Genomic DNA, 23,265 nt, shown 5'->3' on the forward strand with positions numbered 1-23,265 from the left:
GGGTCATTCTTCCCACTAGGCGGGAGCGCTCCAAAGTGCCATACATCGTGCGCCAGTGCGTGGAGGAAGTGGAAAAGAGGGGCATTGACGAAGTGGGCATCTATCGCATCTCAGGGGTGGCCACCGACATTCAGGCCTTGAAAGCCGCCTTTGACTCAAGTGAGTTTCTGCCTCTGTTGCTCTGGGGAACTGATTCTCTCTCCAACATTCCTGCTAACACACTCCGAAATACAAAAGGTCCTGCTTGAACATAATCCTTCCTTGTTTAGCAAGAGACATCAATCTTTCCCAGAAAGTACTCAACAGAAAGAAATACTTCAAAATCATTCTAGATCAAGGCAACATAAAGAGGCTTAATGGGGAAGGAAAATTGGAGAGATGTGACATCTCAGTTGTATCCTCTATGGAAAGGAGGCATGTTAGCTTAGTCCCCCAGATTGTTCCCACAGTGGCCATTTCCTCCCTCCCGCACAGGAGGCTTTAATTTTTTTTTTAATTGGCACTAAAATTATCAGTATATCACTATAACATTATAACAAATATGTTTCTCAGTTTCTCTGAATTCCTAGCTTTCTTTTTTTTATTAAATCTCTCGCCCTTTCTGTTGCAGAGATATAAGGGGAAATGCATATCTCCACATTGGAAAGAGCTAGATACTTCCCATTTTTAATGAAAGCTGGGAATTCAGAGAACCTGATACACATGGGCCCCTGGAGTTTTGTCCCCGCCCCCCAGTAGCCCTGTGTTCCAGCAGAACAATTCCTCCCTCTGTTCCTTCTGAAACCCAGCATCCTCTCTCAACCCTGCTGCAGACAACAAAGACATCCTGGTGATGCTCAGCGACATGGACATCAACGCCATCGCAGGCACCCTGAAGCTATACTTCCGCGAACTCCCGGAGCCCCTCCTGACGGACCGGCTTTATCCCGCTTTTATGGAGGGCATTGGTATGAGCGAGTTTGTATATAGTGCTTGAGGAGGGTGGGGTGGAACAGAATTTGGAGGCCTTTTCATCCCCCCCCCCCCGGAGGAACTGGCAAGGCAGGGCTGGGCCTCCCTGTCTGTTTGTGCACAGGGGCCCCTCTTTAGATTAATAACATCTGTGTGTGCTCGGGCATCCTTCTTTTTTTTTGAAAGTTGCTTTTCAAGTTCTTTCCTCCTTTGGAAATGGAGATCAGGACTCGTATGGATCCTGGCTGATACTGTGGAAATGGAAAACAGGACTTGGGGGGTGGATCCTGACTGATACTTGGAGAGATTGAGAATGGTCTGGTGATGCTGCCTAGTTGGATCAGTCATGTTTGGCACTTTGGGGGCTTGGAATGGGTGTACCCAGGATAGTCTTCGATGCAGAACCTTCTCTCCTTGGCTTGGAAGTTTGGAATTACAGTATAGAATCGATTTCCTTTTGGTCCTCAGCCTTCCTGTATTAATTAATATGCCACATTGTGATTCCTGTCATTCTTCCAAGAAGCTTAGGGTGATGTCTCCCAACAATCCCCTGAGTTTTTTTAGGCTGAGAGAGTGTGGGAGTGGCCCATGTGGGAACATGGTGGCTAAGAAGGAATTCGAATACAGGTCTCCCCAGACCAAACCCAGCACAGTCCCCTTTTCCCTACACTGGATTGCCCCGAGCAAGGGTGAGCTTTGCGGCCCTGCTGGTTCTGCAGCCTAGGCAAGGTTAGGGTTTGTGTTCATCAGCGCTCTCCCCCTTTGTGTTTTGTCTCCAGCGCTCTCTGACCCCTCAGCCAAGGAGAACTGCATGCTGCATCTTCTTCGCTCCCTGCCTGACCCCAACCTCATCACTTTCCTCTTCCTGCTGGAACACTTGAAACGGTAATTTCCCCCTCTGCAGAGCGGGAGAGAGGACAATGGATCCAGGAATAGGGTTGCCAGCTCTGGGTTAGGAAATACATGGAGGCTTTGGGGGCGGAGCCTGAGGAGGGGAGGGTTGGGAGAGGGGAGGGACTTCAATGCCATATAGTCCAGTTGCCCAAACGGCCATTTTCTCCAGGGGAACTGATCTCTGTCACGTGGAGGTCAGTTTTATTAGCGGGAGATCTCCAGCCACCACCTTTTGTTGTTGCAACCACCTGGAGGTCGGCAACCCTATCCAGAAAGTCGGCGTGCATTGGTTTGTGCTACAGCAGAATGAAGTGGACTTCACCATTCAAAGGCCTCCTTAGCAAGACTAGGGAGAATGCATACATACCATTCGATGGTCAGGGCTACAGCAGACACGGAGAGAACAGAAGAGGAGATGGTCACTTCAGGGTGGCAGCAATGGGAGATGGGGTAGATCTCCCCCCCCCCCCCACGCGCATGCACACACATCAGGATGTTCTTCATTTCAAAGGGGCTTGTATGGGAGAACTTCCTAGCGGGTTTCTGTCTTCTGGCAGTGGGAAGGGTGTACACCCTTTTTTTGAATTTTCCTTCTTGGTAATCACCAAGGCTTGCTTGCAAAAGCCCTCTGTACGGAAGGAAGCTCTGAATTCCCTCTTGTAGGGGGTCTTGTCTCTACAGTCAAGGTTCAGAGTGTGTCTTCACAGGTGTGCCTGAAGAAGGCACTCTGGGGCGCGTCATGTGGAGAAATTTGAAACAGCAGTTTGCATGAGCACAGGATGAACATTGGACAAGGCAGAAGACTGGGGATCTTGCGAGGGGCTTTTGACTTGACTTGTGTCAACTCCTTTTTCACTAGAGAGCCAGTGTGGTGTAGTGATTAAGAACGGTGGACTGTAATCTGGAGAACCAGGTTCGATTCCCCACTCCTCCTCATGAGGGGCGGACACTAATCTGGTGAACCGGGTTGGTTTCCCCACTCCCACACATGAAGCCTGCTGGGTGACCTTGGGCTAGTCACAGTTCTCTTAGAGCTCTCTCAGCCCCACCTACCTCACAGGGGGTCTGTTGTGGGGAGAGGAAGGGAAGGAGATGGTAAGCCTTAAAAGGTAGAGAAAGTTGGCATATAAAAACCAACTCTTCTCCTCCTCCTCCTCCTTAAATGTGTAAAAACACTGAAGTGAGTTCATGGGTTCTCTCTGGTGGCGAGTGAAGACAAGCCCTCTTAGACTTTATGCACCTTGGGGGCAGAGCCTTTTTCTTTTTTGGGGGGGGTGGTGGTGGCAGAGTCATTCTGCGATGCAGAGCTGCCTCTCATGTCTGCCCCCAACATTGTCACACTACAGCAGGGGTCCCCATCCTTTTTGAGCCTGTGGGCTCATTTGGAATTCTGACACAGCCTAGTGGGCGCAGCAACAAAAAGGCTGCCACAAAATGGCTCCTGCAGTAGGGGGAAGCAGCCACAACATGGCTTAACTAAAGCTTAACTTTAGCAGCACAGTGTACTGCAATGGCAGCTGCTGCCAAAGCAAAATTCTTTAAAAAATCTGCTCAGCCAATCAGAAGCCTTGCTGGGCAAAAGCCCAAACTGGCCCCACCCACCTCCTAAAAACACTTTGGTGCCAAAAAAGGTGTTGGTGAGCGCCTGGGTACCCACAGGCGCCATGTGGGAGGGGCCGTGGGTCAGTGGTAGAGCATCTGCTTGGCATGCAGAAGGTCCCAGGTTCAATCCCCAGCATCTCCAGTTATAAAGGGACTAGGCAAGTGGGTAATGGGAGAGACCACTGCCGGTCTGAGTAGGCAGTACTGACTTTGATGGACCAAGGGGCTGATTCAGTAGAAGGCAGCTTCATGTGTTCATGTGTGTCCATGTTGGAGACCCCTGCACTATAGCTTGACCAAGAAACAGAACCCAGGGTCCTCTCTGCCTTGAGTCTTCTTGAAAAAGGTGGATAGTAAACAAATAGGCCTTTCCAGGGAGGGCTGGCTGATGCCTCAGAGGCTCCCTGGGAGCTCTGCAGCCTCATTAATTGGCACTGAAGCGGTGGGGACTGAAGCGGTGTCTTTTCCCATCCAGTTCAACCAGCCAAAAAAGAAGAAAACGACCGACAGGCGGCTTGACAGGCCGCTTGGCATTCTCGGCCTCGCAGATTCGGCAGGATCCGTTCGCCCGCGAGCGCGAGGACGGCAGCCTCAATTCGACAGCCCCCTCGTGGGGATTTGGCTGTTTACCGTCTCCTGGCCTTGCTCGGGCCTCGCGCTTCTGCCGAGGAATGGCTGCAGGAGCTGTGGGTTGGCGGAGGGCCAGCCTGGCCAAAAACACACCGAGGGGAATTTGGAAATCAGTGGCTGCAATCTTGTGTTTCTCCCCCCCCCCCCGCTTGTTTTGTTCGGTCCCGATCTGGGAAGAAAATGAGTTGGGGGGGCCTGAAAGGAAAATCCATTTGGCTTCCTGCTCTGAGAAGAGGGCACGGCCAGTTCCCACATCTGTTCCCCTGGACAGCACTCAAACCCTGTGTAGTTTGTGTGTTTTTTGTTGGGGGGGGGGGAGAGATTACAGCACAGCTGCTTCCAAACATGGCAATATTTTGATGCGGGTTTCCATGGCAATTGCTGGCTGCAGCCCAGCATGGCCAGCGGTCATTTCCGGGGGAAGGTGTGCTGGAGGGAATTTGGATGGCTTCCAGAGCTGAACCTGGGCAAAGAGGGTGTGTGTTGGGGGGGGGGGCGCTTTGAGATGGCTATCACTTCCAGCCCCGGGGGTCAGTGGGGTTGCATCAGGTCTGCCGTTGCCACCTCGGGCGGCGCAGTACTTGAACGGCAGGGCCAAGGAGAGGGGAGAAGAAGAAGAGTTGGTTTTTATATTCCGACTTTCTCTACCACTTAAGGGAGACTCAAACCGGCTTACAATCACCTTCCCCCTCCCCACAGCAGACACCCTGTGAGGTACGTGGGGCTGAGAGTGTGTGACTAGCCTCAGGAAACCCAGCTGGCTTCATGTGGAGGAGTGGGAAAACGAATCCAGGTCATCAGATTAGCCTCCACCGCTCTTAACCACTACACCAAGCAGGCTGGACGGCCAGAGAGTGATTCTGTTCTTCTGCTCTTTCTTCCTTCCAAACAGGTTATCCTAGAAAGGCCTTTCCCACTTTGCTCCCATGCCAAAGGAAGGGCAGGCCTGTGAAACTAACCTTTTTTTTTGCCACCACCCCCCTTGTGTCTCCACTGCTCAGGGTGGCTGAGAAAGAGCCCGTCAACAAAATGTCGCTGCACAATCTGGCCACAGTGTTCGGCCCAACATTGTTGAGACCTTCCGAAGTGGAGAGCAAGGGGAACCTCAGTTTGGCCTCAGACATCTGGTCCCATGACGTCATGGCGCAGGTATGGGGAGGACTTGGGGTAAGCGGGGGCTGAGGTGAGGTTGGGGGGAGAAGCAAATGCCCTCTCGACCCCGAATCTTCTTCTGCTGAATCTTTAAGTATTTGAAGGGCTGTCACATAGAGGAGGGCAGGGAGCTGTTCCTGTTGGCAGCAGAGGATAGGACTCCCAATAACGGGTTTAAATTGTGGGCGGAAACTGGCTGGATATTAGGGGGGGAAATTTACAGTAACAGTTGTTCATCAGTGGAATCATCTTCCCCTCACTGGCAATCTTTAAGCAGAGGCTAGACAAGCACTTGTCAGGGATGCTCTAAGCCAGGGGTCTCAAAACTGCGGCTCCAGAGCCGCAGGCGGCTCTTTGGCCCATTGAGTGCGGCTCTCCGAACTTGGTTCGGAGCCCCTGCTCTTGCGCCCGCTCACGCGGGCAGCCGGGCTGCAGAGCTGGAGCGCCTGAGAGAGAGAGAGTGGGCGAGCTGTCTCTCTCCCCCGCCCTCCGTGGAGAATGGCCGGGTCCCCCTTTTCCTTGCCCCAAATGGTTGGGAGGCTAAAGCCTCCTCTCCCCTCTAGCAGCGCGATTGCTGGGCGGGTGGCTCGGCGGTTCCTGGCCCCCCCGCCTATCAGCTATCACCTGGCCTCCGGCTGAGTCCCATTGGGAGGCCATGTCTACCCACTGGCTTTCTTGGCGGTAGACCTGGACTCCGAGGAGGGGAAAAAGTCCCCCTTCAGAGGCCAGGCCTACCAATTGGCTTCTATGGGCCTCCGGAGGCCAGGTCTACTGCCAAGAAAGCCAATGGGTAGACCTGGTTTCCCAATGGGACTCAGCCGGAGGCCAGGTCTACCAATAGGCTTTTATGGCGGTAGACCAGGCCTCCAGAAGAGGACTCCGGACGGGGAGGGGGAAATGGCAGGGACTTACAATTTAATTTTTATCAATAAATAAGATCACTATTAAGTATGATATCAAGTTTTATGCAGTGTACCTATAGTTTAATTAAGACTTAAAACTTTAATTAAAGTTTATTAAGTTAATAAACAGTGTACCTACCTATATAGTTTAAGTTTAAGAAATTTGGCTCTCAAAAGAAATCTCAATCGTTGTACTGTTGATATTTGGCTCTTTTGACTAATGAGTTTGCCGACCCCTGTTCTAAGTTGATCCTGCATTAAGCAGGGGGTTGGACTAGATGGCCTATATGGCCCCTTCCAGCTCTATGATTCTGTGAAAGCAGGGATTCTGTAGAAGGCCGGTTCATGTGATGCAAAAGTCCTCCTGGCCACCCTGAGGGCTGTGCAGCAGACACATGGTGAGAGTGCTTTGCCCCCCAGATGCATGTGGGTCCGATTCTGATTGCACAGGGAGATGGGACTTCAGCCTTTCTCCTCCTCCACCCCTTTTTTCTGTTCTGAAATGGCCCTGGAAGCTGCTGTTTTGCTCCACTTGTGTGTGAAGTATTTCTTCACGCAACGCATAGTTAAATTGTGGAACTCCCTGCCCCAGGATGTAGTGATGGCTGCCAACGTGGAAGGCTTTAAGAGGGGAGTGGACATGTTCATGGAAGATAGGGCTATCCATGACTACTAGTCAAAATGGCTACTAGTCATGATGCATACCTATTCTCTCCAGGATCAGAGGAACATGCCCATTATATTAGCTGCTGCAGTTGTCTTGTTTGTGGGCTTCCTAGAGGCACCTGGTTGGCCACTGTGTGGACAGACTGTTGGACTTGATGGACCTTGGTCTGATCCAGCATGGCCTTTCTTATGTTCACTCCAAAAATTATGTGTAGCCACACAAGTTACGTAAATGTCACAATGGAGCAAACAGGAGCCATTTCTGGATGTGAAAATGGCATGGGGAGGGGAGTCCAAAGCCCCTTTTTCACTTACACCATGGTTGCAGTGAGATGGCTGGGATAGGGCGGGATATGAATAATAATAAGGCCCGAGTGCATTTGGAAGGCACAGAACTGCCATTGCACGTCTAATACAAAGTCTTCATGGCAGTCACAAGGAATCTGTATTGAGGGACTTGGCCCTCTGGTAATAGTGTATTTGTCAAAGGGCAAAGCCCGGAAATGCCGTTCCTCACCATCTTCTCAAGGATTTTTTTCCCCAGGGGAAGGAAGAATGGAAGAGACCTGTAATGAAACATTCTGTGATATGCTATTCTGGGTATTTCTCCCCACACCAGAAAGAGTGTGTGTGTTGGGGATGGCTTAAAAGTTTACACCTCCTAGACGTAAATGGTAAAGAGAAATTAGGGCGGCCTAGTACACGCCTAGTTTTCATCTGTGTTTGATTTGCTGGTGTGTCTCTCTCTTGAATGAATTGTGAACACTGGCTCCACTGTTTGTCCTCTGCGGTTGTTTCCTTTTTAATTGTTTTAAGGCAGGCTTCGCCCTTTAATGCATTAACTCTTTGATCTGTAAAAAAAAAATTCAAAATGCTCCGGGATGTGAGGAGGGAGGAGTCTTGGATAGGCTCAGGCCTATCAGCGGTGTGCACAGTCAGCTTCTCTTGTACACTCCCGGAGATGATTTTTTTAATAACTTGACCTTGGAACTGAACTCAGCGAGGCCTGTTACAAGCCAGCCCCATTGCTCTATAAATCTGTCTTTGCTCAACTTCTCTCTGTGCTGTGGAGCAAAAGAAGAGTTGGATTTTATATGCCGACTTTCTCTACCCCTTAAGGAAGAATCAAACCGGCTTACAATCACCTTCCCTTCCCCTCCCCACAACAGACACCCTGTGGGATAGGTGGGGCTGTGATAATGTGACTAGCCCAAGCTCACCCAGCTGCTTTGTGTGTAGGAGCGGAGAAACAAAAATCCAGTTCACCAGATTAGCCTCTGCCGTTCATGTGGAGGAGTGGAGAATCAAACACGGTTCTCCAGATCAGACTCCACTGCTCCAAACCACCGCTCTTAACCACGACACCACATTGGCTCTCTGAGGTGCTAGTTACATGCCAACAGGCCGACTTGGTAGGGCTCCTTGGATACTCTTTTAGCTTTGGGGTTACCGTTTTATCTTCACTGTATTATATGGAAGTCAGTCGGTTCAAAAAGACCCTCTTCCGTTCAGTTGAGATTTCATCAGAAGCAGGGAGAAGCCGAGGAGCTAGGCGAGCACTCGGTGTGCACAGGCACGAAAAGCCCACTGCTGATTTGTTCTTCCCGTGGCTCTTTTTCCAGGTCCAAGTGCTCCTGTACTACTTGCAACACCCGCCCATCACCTTTGCCGAGCTCAAACGCAACACTCTCTACTTCTCCACGGATGTGTAGCCCCTGGTTGTGGGGTCGAATGGTTGCTCGCGTCCTCTGAACGAAGGGACACACGGCGCAGACTTGGACTCTGTCAGCCCCCCAGCCCACCCTACCGTTCTGAGGACGTCGCGCTGCCCCGGGATGGTCGCTGCCCCACGTCTCTTGGACAGTTTTGTACAATCAACTGGCCATCCCCGCACTCTTTATTTTTCCTGCACAGGATTCCGTGTCTCTCATGCATTTTTATCGATGCTCAGCAGTTGTAGACAGGAGCCAGCAACGGACTGACCGAGGGCAAGGGTGTGCGGGGGCTCTGGGGTCCATCTGTGTCTTTGTATAATGTCATCTTGTAACAGAGCTTTACTGTAACCCAGTCTCCTCCCCCCCCCCCCGCCCTGCTTTGCCTTGTTCCAGCTCAAAGCCTACAGCGGTACTTGTCATTTTTCGTGGCCTGCATGGGTGGTGCCTCACGTAGATTTCCCCATTTCAAAGGCTCCTACGAAACCAAGGGCTCTTTCCCCCCCCCCCACTGCTTTTCTTTTTTTTTTTGGCCTCCGCTTTGCCTGGCTTGGCTGTGCAGATGGGTGGATCCAGGAGCTGAATTCTGTGTCCTCTCCTCCCCCGCCAGCCAGCCCTGGACAGTGAGAGCTCAGCATGGAGGGCCGAAGATGGTTTACTCGATGTCCTGTCTACTCCAGGTTGCTTTCCCGGTGCTGGGGAGACTTCTCCTATGATTCCTGTGTGTTGGTTTTTCCCTTTTCTTTTCCTGAAGGGTAGCTGCGTGTTTTGGGAGGTGTGGATTCATTCCTTCGTTTCATTTTGTAAAGAGATTTTAAGGGTACCCTGCTGGATGGATGGGAAGTGGCTTTGCTTGCTAGAGTTAGACATGGCTGGATGCTCTGTGTGTGTGCGTGTGTGTGTATATGTATGCTATTCCTGGCTTAGTTTCCCCTTCCATTTATTTATGATGACTTCTCTTGGGACGAATTCAGTCTTGATCTTTTGCAAAAGAGGGCCAGTCTTCCGGTGGCAATTTGAGCGTTTCCCAAAGAATGTTGATGGGATGATGACACATTGGGAGGATTCCTACCCACCAGGGTGTGCAAACCTTACCAATGCCTTTGCCTTCTCTGCCTGCACATGGCCCAGCCCAGCATGACCACAGAGGCAGCTGGTCGTTCTTGGCTGTCTCTCCCAGATGCATTCCATGGCAAAGATGACGGCCTCTCTGTGTCTTGCCCAGCATCACTACAGGACTCATCTAGGCAGGCCTAAGTGACACCCAGGGCACAAAGGCCTTCAAAGTTTTGGTTTTCTCTCTGTGATGAGTAAAAGATGAATGGCTGAGGGGAAGGACCTCGGGGGCTGCCTTGTGCCTTCCTGAACAGGTACGATCCTTGCCTAGTCAGACAGCTTATTCTGCCTTGTCTTCAAAAAACCTCCATTCTGGTCATGGGGCAGGCCAGAGACCGGTTTTCTTTTGACAGCTTGCTGTGTTGGAAGGCTTTCCTGTGCTTAATAAGAGTGGAATGGAACCTGTGCTCCATTTCCCCAGGATAACTTCCTCCTGCTGGTTGGAAGCCTTCAAGGATATCAATTTCAAGGATATCAATTTGGATCCTTTCCCCATAAAGAACCAGGCCTCATCATGTGCCCTTTGACAAGGCGCTGTGTTTCGGGGTCCAGATCTGGCTCCATGCCTAGCAGAAAGCCCTCTGGAAATCGTGTAGCCTCCTTCTAGGTAGGAGTAACAAGAGAAGAACTTCCTCGTCTGGCCCAGAATCCTAAGTTGCTTTGGTCCTGCTTCTCCCAGCTGAGCTGGAGATGATGTGGCATGGTTCAGGGACCAGAGATTTTACTTGCCCCAGGTACCAGGTTTTGTACCTGGGCAAGGTTTTAACCCCTACTGCACAAGAGAGCTTTCTTGGTCTGCATACACCTGTACACGTGTCTGTAGCAGACAAAGACTATGAGAGCCAGACACACCTCCGCCTGCGTGGCTGAATCTGATACCAGCAGAGACTCCCACCCCAACAACAACTGCAGTTGTTCTTTTTATCTCATTTTTTCCAATGGGGGGGGGAGCAGGAGAGACTAAGCTCCTGGAGCTGCAGCTAAACTAGAAACTGTTAATATTTGACTTGTTTAAGGATATATTATATAAATATATATATATATTTTTGGCTGTGTTCTGTTTCAGGTTTTTTCCTCCCCCCTGTAGATGACAAAACTTTAAATGGCTGTAAACCATGTGAGGAGATGAAAAAAAAAGTTAATAAAATGCAAAGCCCAGATATTTGCGGAAATGACCACCTGAAGGGGCTGTTATGTCAGTTGTGTCCAGAGCAATAGCCACAAACGATTGTGTCATTGGGCAGACCCATGTGCAGATACTCTTGGCCGCAGCACAGGAGTCATACCAAACGCCTCGTTCCCCAGTTCCTTGCCTGTGACAGCGGGTTGCAGTTCTTCGGTCTCTTGCAAGGATGAGCCAGGGCTATTTCTTGACCTCATCTCAAGACCGGTGCTGTGTATGGAGGCCGAGCCGGCGACTCATCCAAAGCGAGGACGCGGCTTTTGGCTCTCAGCTGCCCTCGCTTACATGGGGAAAGGGGTAGTGAACTAACACTGAGTTAACTCTGGTACGACCACGTTGTGAAAATTGGGATGTTGTGTAATAGACAATGCAGCGTTGAGAGAAACTGGGTAGGGAAGGGGTTTTTTACAAAAGGCAACAGATCTGGAGGGGGGAGAGCTCAAGTTATTCGGCTTGGCGACAGCCGTTCGTCTCCTAGGCAACACTTTCTGCATTGCCATAGGGACGCTGCCCGATTCCTCCCTTCTTCTGTTAGCTGACTTGCTCCAACTCTGGTTTCCCAATCGGTAAACTGACAGAGGCCTTGATGCAAACAAAACTAAAAGGTTGGGGGGAGCGCTTCTGCTTCTCATGAGCGATCGCACAGGATCTTGGACAGCGCAGGATCTTTGCCCTGTCTCTGCATATGCTTCCATTTGACTTCCTTGCTTGGGCTGGACCAGTGGTGACTGGTGCCACAAAGAGGAAGAAACCATCATCATCTTTAATAATAATAAGAGCTGGTTTTTATATGCCGACTTTCTCTGCCACTTAAGGTAGAATCAAACAGGCTTACAATCACCTTCCCTTCCCCACAACCTGTGAAGTAGGTGGGGCTTAGAGAGTGTGACTAGCCCAAGTCACCCAACTGGCTTCATGTGTAGGAGTGGGGAAACCAACCCGGTTCACCAGGTTAGCCTCTGCCGCTCTTGTGTAGGAGTGGGGAATCGAACCCGGTTCTCCAGATCAGAATCCTCCGCTCCAAACCACTGCTCTTAACCACTACACAACACTGGTTACATTTGCATCCTGTCCTTTCTCCAAGGAGTCCCCAAGGTCACCCATTAAGCATCTTGGCAGAATGGGGATTTGAAGCTGGGTGTCTTGCAGTGGCTATAACCAGCTGGGTCAGGAGATTCTAAGGTTACCAGGTCCCTCTTTGCCACCAGTGGGAGGTTTTTGGGGCAGAGCCTAAGGAGGGCGGGGTTTGAGGAGGGGAGGGACTTCAATTCTATAGAGTCCATTTTCTCCAGGTGATCTGATCTCTATCGGCTGGAGATCCGTTGTAATAGCAGGAGATCTCCAGCTAGTACCTGGAGGTTGGCAACCCTAGGAGATTCTCATACCAAAATGCTGCACCCTGTTTCAGCCCCTGCTCATTTACAGTATGTGGGTGACACCGGAAGGGTCTGAATACCCAGGGATATTCCATGAATTTTATACCTTATCTATTGACATACTGATTCTAGTGGCACAAAGTTCCATAGGTTACAAAGGAAAAGAGGTTGCCTTTAAAACTATGGCATGTTTGCTTTCACAAAGCAAAACCAAAATGTCAAATCAGTGTGTTGCGGTGGTGAAAAAGGCAAACTGCATGTATAGGAGTTTATGCATGGCGTAGAAAAAGTAGATAGAACTCTTTCTCCTTTTCTCTTATTAGAACTCAGGCGCACCTGATGAAGTTGATGGGCAACAGATTAAGGCTGGACTGAAGGAAGTAGAACTTTCCTCAATAAATAAACCGTGGAATACCCAGCCAGTGGACATATTGATGGCCATGGGCATGTGTATGTGTGTAAAGTGCCATCAAGTCGCAGTCAACTTATGGCAACCCCTTTTTGGGGTTTTCATGGCAAGAGACTAACAGAGGTGGTTTGCCAGTGCCTTCCTCTGCACAGCAACCCTGGTATTCCTTGGTGGTCTTGGCCATGGGCATAGATGGCTTTAAAAGGGCATTATATGGATTCATGGAGGAGAGGTCCATCAGTGACTACTAGCCATGGTGACTAAAGAGAACCTCTATATTCAGAGGCAGTAAGCCTCTGAATGCCGGTGCTAGGAGGCAGCCTCTCTGCCCTGTTTGTTGCCCTTCTAGGGCAACTGGTTGGCCGCTCAGTGAAACAGGATGCTGGACTGGATGGACCACTGGTCTGATTTAGCAGGGCCACAATTAGCTCGGAGTTTTCTTCTGCCTATCATCTTCAGCCAGGCAGTGAAGGGCTTCCCAGGGCAGGGTTTAGTACTGATGTGACAGGCTGACTTCGAGGGTCCCTAGTGCAAGATGAGAAGTGTCTTTTTTAAACTGATGCGCAGCAATTGCTAGGACCAGCTTGTTCAAATCCCCCTTCCTTTGCCCATTCTCCACAGTTCTTTACGGCTTTGCATCAAATGTATCCCAGAACAGCACTGACACAATGCAGTCTTTACTACAGGAAATTTTGATCACAACATATCACTCTCTGTTGAATTTGGAGAGGTATTAAGTCTTGAGACTGACTCACACCCGTCGCTTTCATTCAGGGGGCTCACAGAAACGTATGGCAGTGAGAATCATATCAGCCGCTTTCTAAAAGTGTGAATTTGAAATGCTAAATCTTGCACAAGCTGGAGACAATAGGGCATTCTCGTCAACCTGTCCACTACAACCCCAAGATCTCTTTCGGTCTCTGTCTCAGCTAGGCCAGACCCCATCAGCATATATCTAGTTAGGATTTTCTGATCCAGTGTGCATAGCCTTACATTTAGGTAAAGGTCCCCTGTGCAAGTACCGGGTCATTCTTGATCCATGGGGTGATGTCACATCCTGACATTTACTAGGCAGACTTTGTTTATGGGGTGGTTTGCCAGTGCCTTCTCCAGATGTCTTCCCTTTACCCCCAGCAAGCTGGGTACTAATTTTACCCACCTCAGAAGAAAGGAAGGCTGAGTCAACCTTGGGCCAGCTACCTGAAACCAACTTCTGTCGGGATCGAACTCAGGTCGTGAGCTAAAATGGACTGCAGTACTGCAGCTTACCACTCTGTCCCACGGGGCTCCTAGCCTTACATTTACCACTGCTGAAATTCATCTGCCACACTGTCGCCCGCTCTCCCAATTTGGAGAGATCCTCCTGTAGCTCTTTGCAATCTGCCTTATTTTTCACGATCCTCAATAATTTGTTCTCTGCAATCTTGGTTGCTGCACTGTTCTCCCCCCTCTCCCAATTTCAGATCATTTAGTACTGCTCCCAATACCCATCCTTGTGGTACACCACTGCTCATTTCCCTCCAGTGTGGGAACTGTCCATTTATTCTCATTGTCATGGGGGGGGGGGAGGCTCTTACTTGTGGGAAACATATGCACCTCACTTAAACGTTCTCATTCACACAGTCGGTTGTTCTAAGCCCTGCTTGAATTAGCCCACAGAACTTTTAAGTCACTTCAAACGGCTGTCTGCTTATGTTCTCCAGATGGGCAGAGGGCGGTCCCCGCGTTTGGGAAAGCATCTCGGGTTGGTTACAGCCATGGACAAACTGCATGAACAGCGGGGGCAAGGTCTACCCAGCTGTCCTGATCTACAGGCCAGGATGGTAACGGTTTTTGTTATTTGAGCTCCCCAAAAGCCCAGCCTCCTTTTTTAAAAAAGTGGCACAAATTGGGTGCTTGTAAAGCTCTGAACTGAATTGAACACATGCTTCGAACACATGAAGCTGCCTTATACCGAATCAGATCCTTGGTCCATCAAACTCAGCATTGTCTACTCAGACCAGCAGCAGATCTTCAAGGGTGTTTCACATCACCTGCTTGCCTAGTCCCTTTAGCTGGAGATGCCGGGGATTGAAACTGGGATGTTCTGCATTGCCAAGCAGATGCTCTACCACTGAGCCACGGCCCCTCCCCAATTGGGGAGAATTTGGCATCAAGGCATGTACAACTCATTAATTCCAGATGCTTGGCAGAGTACACAGAAGCTGCATGTGCCAAGGTATCCTGGAGGGAGAATTATACCTTTGAGAAGAAAGGCAGGGCAGCTTACCAGGACGAATGCGAGCCCCTTTATGAGACCACCGGAAGAGGGAAACTTCCTTGGCTAGGGGCATAGAGAGCAGTGGCTAAAGAGATTGGGGGGGGGACGACACAGTGCCTCTTCCTGGTATATCCGGAGGAAATTCTCATTACTTGCACTGTCTGGGTACCCACGGTTGGGTGGAGAAAGGTAAAATGATGTTATAAAGAAATATATTTATTTTAAGGCACTTGTATCAAGGTTAAAAACATTAAAAATGATAAAAAAGCACAATTGCAACTGGTAAGGTTGATAAACTTAAACTACACACCAGATGCGTTTCGGCCAACAGGCCTTCATTGGTGGTCAGATAAAAACCTACCAGTATATAATGCACACACAATGTATCACAATATATCATTTTTAAATGTTTTAACCTTGATATAAGTGCCTTAAAATATATTTCTTTATAAGATCATTTTATTTTTCTCTTCCAACTTTGGGTACCCAGCTTTTGATTTTTCAGGTTGGGTTCCCGCCCCCCGCTTTTTTCTTGTTTATTGATCTACTTGCACCATCTGACAGGTGAGGGAAGCAGTCATCCAACCCCGTTTTCAAAACCAGGCAGCACTTACAGGAAGTTAGAAACTCCCAATTCCCATTTTTCTAACTAATCCTCTTTTTTCTCCTCCAGGTTTTGTGCCAGAAAGCGTAGGGTCGGGTAGTGCAACGTTGTTAAGTTGTGTCACTTCGCTGCACTTAATCCCATTTATAGCTTACTACTCCAACCTTGCGTGCAGTCCTTCGCATTCAGGCGAAGGACGTTGTCCAATTCAGCCCATTTTGAGAACTTAGTAGGAAGTCTGCTAAAGCAACTGCAGAGGTCTTCTAAGCTAGTTAGATGCCCTCAGAAAGCACACACACAGAGCCTGAAGACCAGGCCCCTTCCCCCCCAACATCTGGCACCCAGTGTTCCTCTACCACTGAACAAGGGCTCCAATTTTGCTCTCATGGCTTAATCAGCAGTGGTAGCAAACCTCATCTCCAATAATCTATTCAATCCTCTTTTACAGCCACCCAAGGTACTTTTGGACCATTCTCACCAAGTAGCCGCAAGATCTTTGCACGATGCCTTGGAACGATTGTCCTTATTTTATTTGGTTGTTGCATAACAACTCAAAAGTTGCCTGGAATAAGTTAAATTTCTCTCGTGTCTCATGCGGCAACAATTCCACAAGTCTGCTTCTTTAGCAGGCAGCAGACTTGCCACAGCAAGCACGCACACAGAGGCAATCGAGTGAAGAGTGCATGTTGTGATCCTTGGAGTTCCCGATCATTCTCTCTCTCCGACGATGATTGACCATTGCTGGACTGGACCTGACTCTGCCCGCAGGCTCCGGGCTGAAATGGGGGAGAGTTGTGTCCACCCTCTAGGAAACCGAGCACAAAACAGCCCCTGCTTCCTGGGAAGAGGGAAGCTGGCTGTGCCAACCGTCCTGCACCCCTTATCCCGGAAAGTCCTTCCTTGCTGGCTCCGGCTGCTATCGTAGGTAATAGTCAATCGCGGCAGAGAATGCGGCAAAGCCCCCACAGCCAAGGACCCCTGCTTTTAAGCCAGCTGCAAGGCAAGAGAGGAAAGCTGTTAGCCTAGTGGTACAGGTACAGATTTATTGTATATAGCCAAAGGCCATTACAATCAAGTAGACACAATCAAATCTGATTCAACAAGAAAACAGTTAAAATCAAGTACAAAAATAAATTTAAATAAAAATGTCTGGTTTAACTGCAATGCTGGCTCGAATTTTCCTGGCTGCTAGGGCAAAAAGAGACATACTGTAAGTGACAGCAGAGTCAGTATTGGACAGGGGAAAAGAAAGCTTCTCCTGGTCATTAAAACAGCTAATCTTGGATAAAAATGAGACAAGAAATTTAGATCTAGGATCATGGTACAAAGAACAATACAACATGTAATGGTTGAGGTCCTCGAGTTCTGAGGATCCGCAAATATATAAGCGAGAGGCCATCGGGATTTGGGCATAGCGTCCGGCTAACATGGCTGTTGGCATGGTCTGGAATCTTATTGATGTAAAATGGCTCTGAGCTTGAATGCAGAAATATTGGATAGATAGGGCACTCTTTTATGGTTCGTATTAAACAGCCTACTGACACCTCGTGAAGCGCATTGCCCTGCTCTTAACTAAGCCTGGAGAGCAGATGCCACCAGATTCCCTTATTTCTCGTTTCTCTCATTTTAATCCCACTGAGGGCTGCACTAGAACAAGCTCTTTGCTATAGAAAAGGAGGGCAAAAACTCAAGCCCTGCTGGAAAAGCAGGCCACAAGACGGTGCTTGATTTCCAAAGAAGTTTAAACCTATCAAGCCCAGTGTCACAAGATTAGGCAGAGAGTGTTCAACGAGCCATTTAATGCTCTTATAAGGAAGATTAGAACTTGGGAGAGGGGTCAGGAAATATGAAATTGCACTTAAAAAAAAAAAGCTGTCTCAGGCCAAACAAGCAAACCACACAATGCTGTACCAGTTGCATTCTAATGACTGAGACGGGTTCAAGCCATGGGAACTCAGTACTGGGAGAGCAGCTTCCCTAAAGGACAGCTTGCCTGTTTTGGCAAATCCGCTCCATGCAAGGTGCGGCAGCTCTTAAGTGATATTATAGTGCACCCTGCAGGGTGGGGGCAGGGGGGATGACAAATCCTAGAATGTGCCCCAGAATCCTCTGCAATGCACAAGGGCTCTGTGGTACAGGGGCATGGGTTCCTTCGGTAGACAAGCCAGTGCAGAAAAGGTTCTCTGAAGGTAGAAAATGGTCTAAGGGTATCAATCATGGGATTTTTCCTGTGTGTGAGACTAAAGTGCGCAGGGATGGGGAGTTACTATTGGACCACAACAACAATCCTTTAACTGGAGATGCTGGGGATTGAACCCAGGACTTTCTGCATGCCAAGCGGATGCCCCACCACTGAGCCACAGCCCCTCCTGCTCTGCAATATTCCATCATAACCAAAGTAGCGCAGCAACCGCTCAGGGGTCATTACTTACCCCTGAAGCCGATAGCGCCTCCGGTAATACACCCGCTCATAACGCTGTTCTTCCAGTCAGATTTCCCTCGGTACTGTGGAAGTGAGAAAACACAATGTAAAGACCAACTACGTGGAACTGGGCCTTTTAGTACAGCATCTGGTTGTCACCATTAGCCAACTGGATGCCTCCCAGAAAGACCTAAAGGTAGCAGCAGCCTTCCCCCTGTTAGAGGCAAGCCAGTCAGTTCTGGGGTGGGGGGTTCCCTTTAGCAAATAAGACAGCTGACAACAGACCTCTTCTCCATGAATGGCTTTTTCATGCCATAAGTGCTGGAAGCCTTCCTCTTGTGGCACTGAATACTACAAGTTAATTGTGTGTCAAGTGAAAAAACACATCTGTTTGTCTGGCCCAAACGCCCTCCTGATCTATTTCACTGGGTGTTCCTGAATTCTAGTGTTACAGGAAAGAGTGAAAAATATCTCCCAATCCATGTTCTTCCCATCATGTGTGAACAGGGGGACCGTTGGCCACATTGCTGACTTTTGGCCATGGCTATACTTAAGGAGCCCTGACCTGGATAGCCCCAGGCTAGCCTGATCTCATCAGCTTTCAGAAGCTAAGCAGGGTCAGCCCTGGTTAGTGTTTGGATGGGCAGCCTCCAAGAAATACCAGGGTCATAATGCAGAGGCAGGCAATGACAAACCACCTCTGAACATCTCTTGCCTTGAAAACCCAACAGGGTTGCCATAAGTCAGCTATGACTTGATGGCACACAAAAAGAATTCTGAAGATTCTTTCTGAAAACGGGGTTTAAACCCAGAATATCAGTTGCTCACTATCACCCTATCACAGGCTATAAGGACAATGTATTCAGAAGGCAAACTTCGAAGGACTGTTTCTCCCTAATATGAATGCATTTCACTAATTGCATTCCTTGAGTCATCTCCTGCTTGCAGCACATCCACAGAGTCCAAAATCTTCCTTGATCCACATGTGTACCCTCCACGTTTGTGGCACTAGCCTTATGGAGCAGCCTCTTTATGGGTGGTGAAGGTGACCCCCACTTTTAGAACATTTAGGAGAGAAAAACAGTTTTATTTGGAAGGGTCTTCCTGTAATGTCTGGCTGTTAATAGTTTTCGGAGGCAACTGAAGTTGTAATTTCGAACGGGAATCAGTATTGCTGTTAAGTCTGATTGCTACCAGCGGGAATTTTGTATAAGTTGTTTCAGAACCTCTAGAGGGAAAAACAGGATCTAAGTTCGTCAAATAAATATTAAACTCATCAAAATACATTTGCTACTCACAGACTCCACTAAGCATTCAGTACAGGAAAACATGGCGCCCACAATGGCAAAGTTCTTGGCATAGGACATTCCTCTTTGGCCCATGTCTTTCAAGACTTCCCTTGCTGTCGGTGTGCGATATGGATCCTTGGGGTCAAACCCCACATTGGTGTCAATGCCAGCAGTGAAAATGCCAAAGGCGCCCCCCAGCACAAATCCTACCAAGAAAAGCAAAGGAGGTCTGTCAGTTGCAGCCAGCTCCAAATACCAGTCCTGTCTTTCTCATCTCCTCATCCCAATTTTGTTTCTTCTCCAGCTATCCAATCTCAGGCAGCTCCTACTAGATACTGCTTTTCACATCTGTTCTCCTGGAATGTGGATGTGAGAAAGTGATAGGAGGTGGTCAATCATCCACAGTGAAGAGCTATCCACCTGCTAACAGCAATACTTTATATATCATGGCATAATAGATTCTGTAGGGTTTTATAATATTTATTTTTAAATTATCTGCTACTTACAACATTTATGTTATACGATTATGAGTTGCTTTTTTACTTGAAGAGACTAGGAAATGGTACATAGGCAGCTTTCACACAGCTGTTTTGCCCCCCTGTTTTTTTGGAGCATGCATAGAACCATCCCCCTCCAGTTGTTCTTCCATTGCCTCCCCTGGTTTACTCTGATGTTTCTGGAAAGTCTGAAGTCAAATCAAGTTTGTCCACCATGTGGATGGGAAAGTGTGGATTCCCAAACCTACCCACACAGGAGCCATTTTCCCTCTGTTCTTCCTGGCACCCTCCCCGATTGATAACAATGTATCTATTACCGATGTGATTCCCCCCACTTCAATAAAAAGTCCTTCAGTGGCATGAGGGAACTGGCGAGTGAGTACAAGGGAGTGGCCAAGCAAAGTACATACAATATGCCCCCCCCCCCCAATGTGCACACTCTATTAGCATCATTGCCTTTGTGCACATTAGGGAACAGCCACTAAGTGGATAGAAACAGCTCTCTCTAGTTAATACTGTTGCCAACTCCAGGTTGGGAAATTCCTAGAAATTTGGGGATGGAGCATGGGGGTGGGGTTTAGGGAGGGAGCTCAAAAGGTAAATGATGCCAGAGAGTCCACCATCTGAAGCTGCCATTTCCTTTGGGGGGAGCCGCTCTCTGTAAACTGGAGATCAGTTGTAATTCCAGGAGATTTCCAGGTCCCACCTTAGGGTTGCCAGCTCCAGGTTGGGAATTACCTGGAGATGTTGGGGGTGGAGCCTGAGGAGGGCGGGGTTTAGGGAGGGAGAGGGACTTCAATGCCAAAGAGTCCAATGGACAAAGCGGCCATTTTCTCCAGGGGGACTGACCTCTGTCAGCTGAAAATTAGTTGTACTAGCGGGAGATCTCCAGCCGCCACCTGGAGGGTTGGAAATCAAATGAAACACTCGTGCCTCCAGTAGGGAGTTAGCAAAAAAGAGAAACAGCACTTCTGGCTAATAAATCCAGAGCGTTACTCAAGATGTAACCAACAAAATCAAAAGTCCAAGAATGCCAAGAATAAGATAGGTTTCCGGTAGTAAATCTTATTTCGCACAGGCGGGAATTGAAAAAGCCTGTGCGAAATAGGATTTACCACTGAAAACCTATCTTATCCTTGGACTTTTGATTCTGTAAACAGGAACAATGTTCCTTAGTTGTTGCTCTTGAGGCACGCTTGTTATACGATTGTTTATGTTCATATACTTCGATTACATTGGTTCTTGTAGGTTATCCGGGCTGCGTGACCGTGGTCTTGGTGCTTTTCTTTCCTGACGTTTCGCCCGCAGCTGTGGCAGGCGTCTTCAGAGGAGGAACACTGAAGGACAGCGTCTCTCAGTGTCAAGTGTGTAGGAAGATATTGTCGAAGGCTTTCACGGTCAGAGTTCATTGGTTCTTGTAGGTTATCCGGGCTGTGTGACCGTGGTCTTGATGCTTTTCTTTCCTGATGTTTCGCCCGCAGCTGTGGCAGGCATCTTCAGAGGAGTAACACTGAAGGACAGTGTCTCTCAGTGTCAAGTGGGTAGGAAGATATTGTCGAAGGCTTTCACAGTCAGAGTTCATTGGTTCTTGTAGGTTATCCGGGCTGTGTGACCGTGGTCTTGGTATTTTCTTTCCTGACGTTTTGCCAGCAGCTGTGGCAGGCATCTTCAGAGAAGTAACACTGAACGACAGCGTCTCTCAGTGTCAAGTGTGTTTGGAGGAGTAAAATATATAGTCAAAAGGGGGTTGGGTTTGAGCTGTGTCATTGTCCTGCAAAAGTATCAAAGGTAATGTGCTAATCATTGTCCTGTAAGTATCAAGATAATGTGCTAATGAGGGTGTGGTATGTTAATATGGAACCATTGTATCCTGAAGTGATCTGTTAATGTGTGAAATCCAAAGCTAATCTGCATGACTATTGGATTTCACATATGCCTGCCACAGCTGCTGGCAAAACGTCAGGAAAGAAAATACCAAGACCACGGTCACACAGCCCGGATAACCTACAAGAACCAATGTAATCGAAGTATATGAACATAAACAATCGTATAACAAGCATGCCTCAAGAGCAACAACTAAGGAACGTTGTTCCTGTTTACAGAATCAAAAGTCCAAGGATAAGATAGGTTTTCAGTGGTAAATCCTATTTCGCACAGGCTTTTTCAATTCCCGCCTGTGCGAAATAAGATTTACTACCGGAAACCTATTTCACAGAGACTTTTTCAGTTCCGGCCTGCGCGAAATAGGATTTGCTACCGGAAACCTATTTCGCAGAGGCTTTTTTCAGTTCCGGCCTGCGCGAAATAGGATTTGCTACCGGAAACCTATCTTATTCTTGGCATTCTTGGACTTTTGATTTTGTTGGTTACATCTTGAGCAACACTCTGGATTTATTAGCCAGAAGCTCTTTTATTGCTAACCCCCTGGAGCAGGGGTGGGGAACCTTTTTTCTGCCAAGGGCCGTTTGGATATTTATAACATCATTCGCAGGCCATACAACATTATCAACTTAAAAACTAGCCTGCTATATTTGGTCAAACATTTAGCCAAGAGGCACGACCAGAGATGGCGCCAAGTGTCTGCCACATAGTTTCTCCACCGCCCGGGTGGGAAAGGGCTAACACTGTTTCTCGGGCGGTCCTAGCAGCTCCATAGCTAACGACTCTTTTGCAAGGGGGGGGGGAAAGGTTCCTTTTCTCGGCAAAACAAACTCACATCTGCCTTGAATAGAGGCTATTCCTGTCCGCTGGAGGGGGCGGATCGCCAGTCTTGGATCCTTCTGAGCTAGAGATCTGCCAGGACCCATGAAGGGCCACACCAAATGATTTCGCGGGCCTTAAGCGGCCCCCGGGCCTGACGTTCCCCACCCCTGCCCTGGAGGTTGGCAACCGTGGTTAGTGCGAGGTATTGCAAGCCCTCCTCACGGGAAGGAAGCGAGCGGTGTTGCTTGCGAGGGGCGTTTTTTCTCCTCACCCTAAAAGACCCCCCGCCCGGCTTTTCTGAGGGGGCCTGTGCCCCGCGCTCTCGCCACGTACAGCTCCCGGCGCCGGCCGGACGCCCCTTCTCTACCCACCCCCGACGCAGGCCAGCGTCGCCTTGAAGCCGCAGCTCTCCATGGCCCGCTCGACCATCTTCTGCTCGTCGCTCTTGGCCGGGGCCGGGAAGCCGCCGAGGCAGGCCGGGTCGAAGGCCCGCGCCTGCCTCGGCCCGCGCTTGTCGCCCACCAGGTGCTCCAGCAGGAGGCTGTACTGCAGCGTCGGGGGTGTCTCGGCGGCGTCGCGGGCGGCGTCGGGCCTCGCCGGGTCTGAGCGGGAGGCCTGCGCCGCCATCGCTGGGGCTCTCCCCCGGTCCCTCACAACGCGGGGACTGCAAGTCCCGTCATGCCTTTCGCGGCGGCGCCCGTCTGTCCTAAGGACGGTGTCCCCGCAATGCGTCACGGGGGATGTAGTCCAACTTGCGCGCGGCTCAAATTTTCATACCCCACTTTTCAGACTCTGTTTAAATGTTTCATTTGTTTATTTTTTTTAAACTGATTATTTATTTTATTTTGTATTTTACGTTTGTTCTGTGTGTTTTATTTACGTCTTGTTTTAAAGTAT

General features: G+C 49.1%; 2 protein-coding genes across 4 annotated transcripts in view; one reads left to right on the forward strand and one right to left on the reverse strand.

Annotated features, from left to right (window-relative positions):
* Window positions 1-8,532, forward strand: part of ABR (ABR activator of RhoGEF and GTPase) — an 83,374-nt gene extending 74,842 nt beyond the window's left edge. For 2 of the 3 annotated variants that reach the window (XM_056865165.1, XM_056865163.1), the window contains 5 exons: window positions 20-159; window positions 813-947; window positions 1,731-1,836; window positions 5,079-5,226; window positions 8,420-8,532. In XM_056865165.1, the coding sequence (XP_056721143.1) occupies window positions 20-159; window positions 813-947; window positions 1,731-1,836; window positions 5,079-5,226; window positions 8,420-8,509 (619 nt within the window). In that variant the 3' untranslated portion in view covers window positions 8,510-8,532. The remainder of the gene's footprint in view (window positions 1-19; window positions 160-812; window positions 948-1,730; window positions 1,837-5,078; window positions 5,227-8,419) is intronic. The other variant, XM_056865164.1, reaches the window with a different exon arrangement.
* Window positions 8,533-16,245: 7,713 nt separating this feature from the next.
* TIMM22 (translocase of inner mitochondrial membrane 22) lies at window positions 16,246-23,005 on the reverse strand. The gene is made up of 4 exons (XM_056865281.1): window positions 22,740-23,005; window positions 19,178-19,374; window positions 17,890-17,962; window positions 16,246-16,450 (listed from the first exon to the last, which is right to left on the reverse strand). The coding sequence occupies exons 1-4, from the start codon at window positions 22,993-22,995 to the stop codon at window positions 16,374-16,376; spliced, it is 603 nt and encodes a 200-aa protein (XP_056721259.1). The 5' UTR covers window positions 22,996-23,005; the 3' UTR covers window positions 16,246-16,373.
* Window positions 23,006-23,265: the final 260 nt, after the last annotated feature.

The sequence above is a fragment of the Euleptes europaea genome, chromosome 19 (genome assembly GCF_029931775.1).
Source record: "Euleptes europaea isolate rEulEur1 chromosome 19, rEulEur1.hap1, whole genome shotgun sequence".
Lineage (NCBI taxonomy): Eukaryota > Metazoa > Chordata > Lepidosauria > Squamata > Sphaerodactylidae > Euleptes > Euleptes europaea.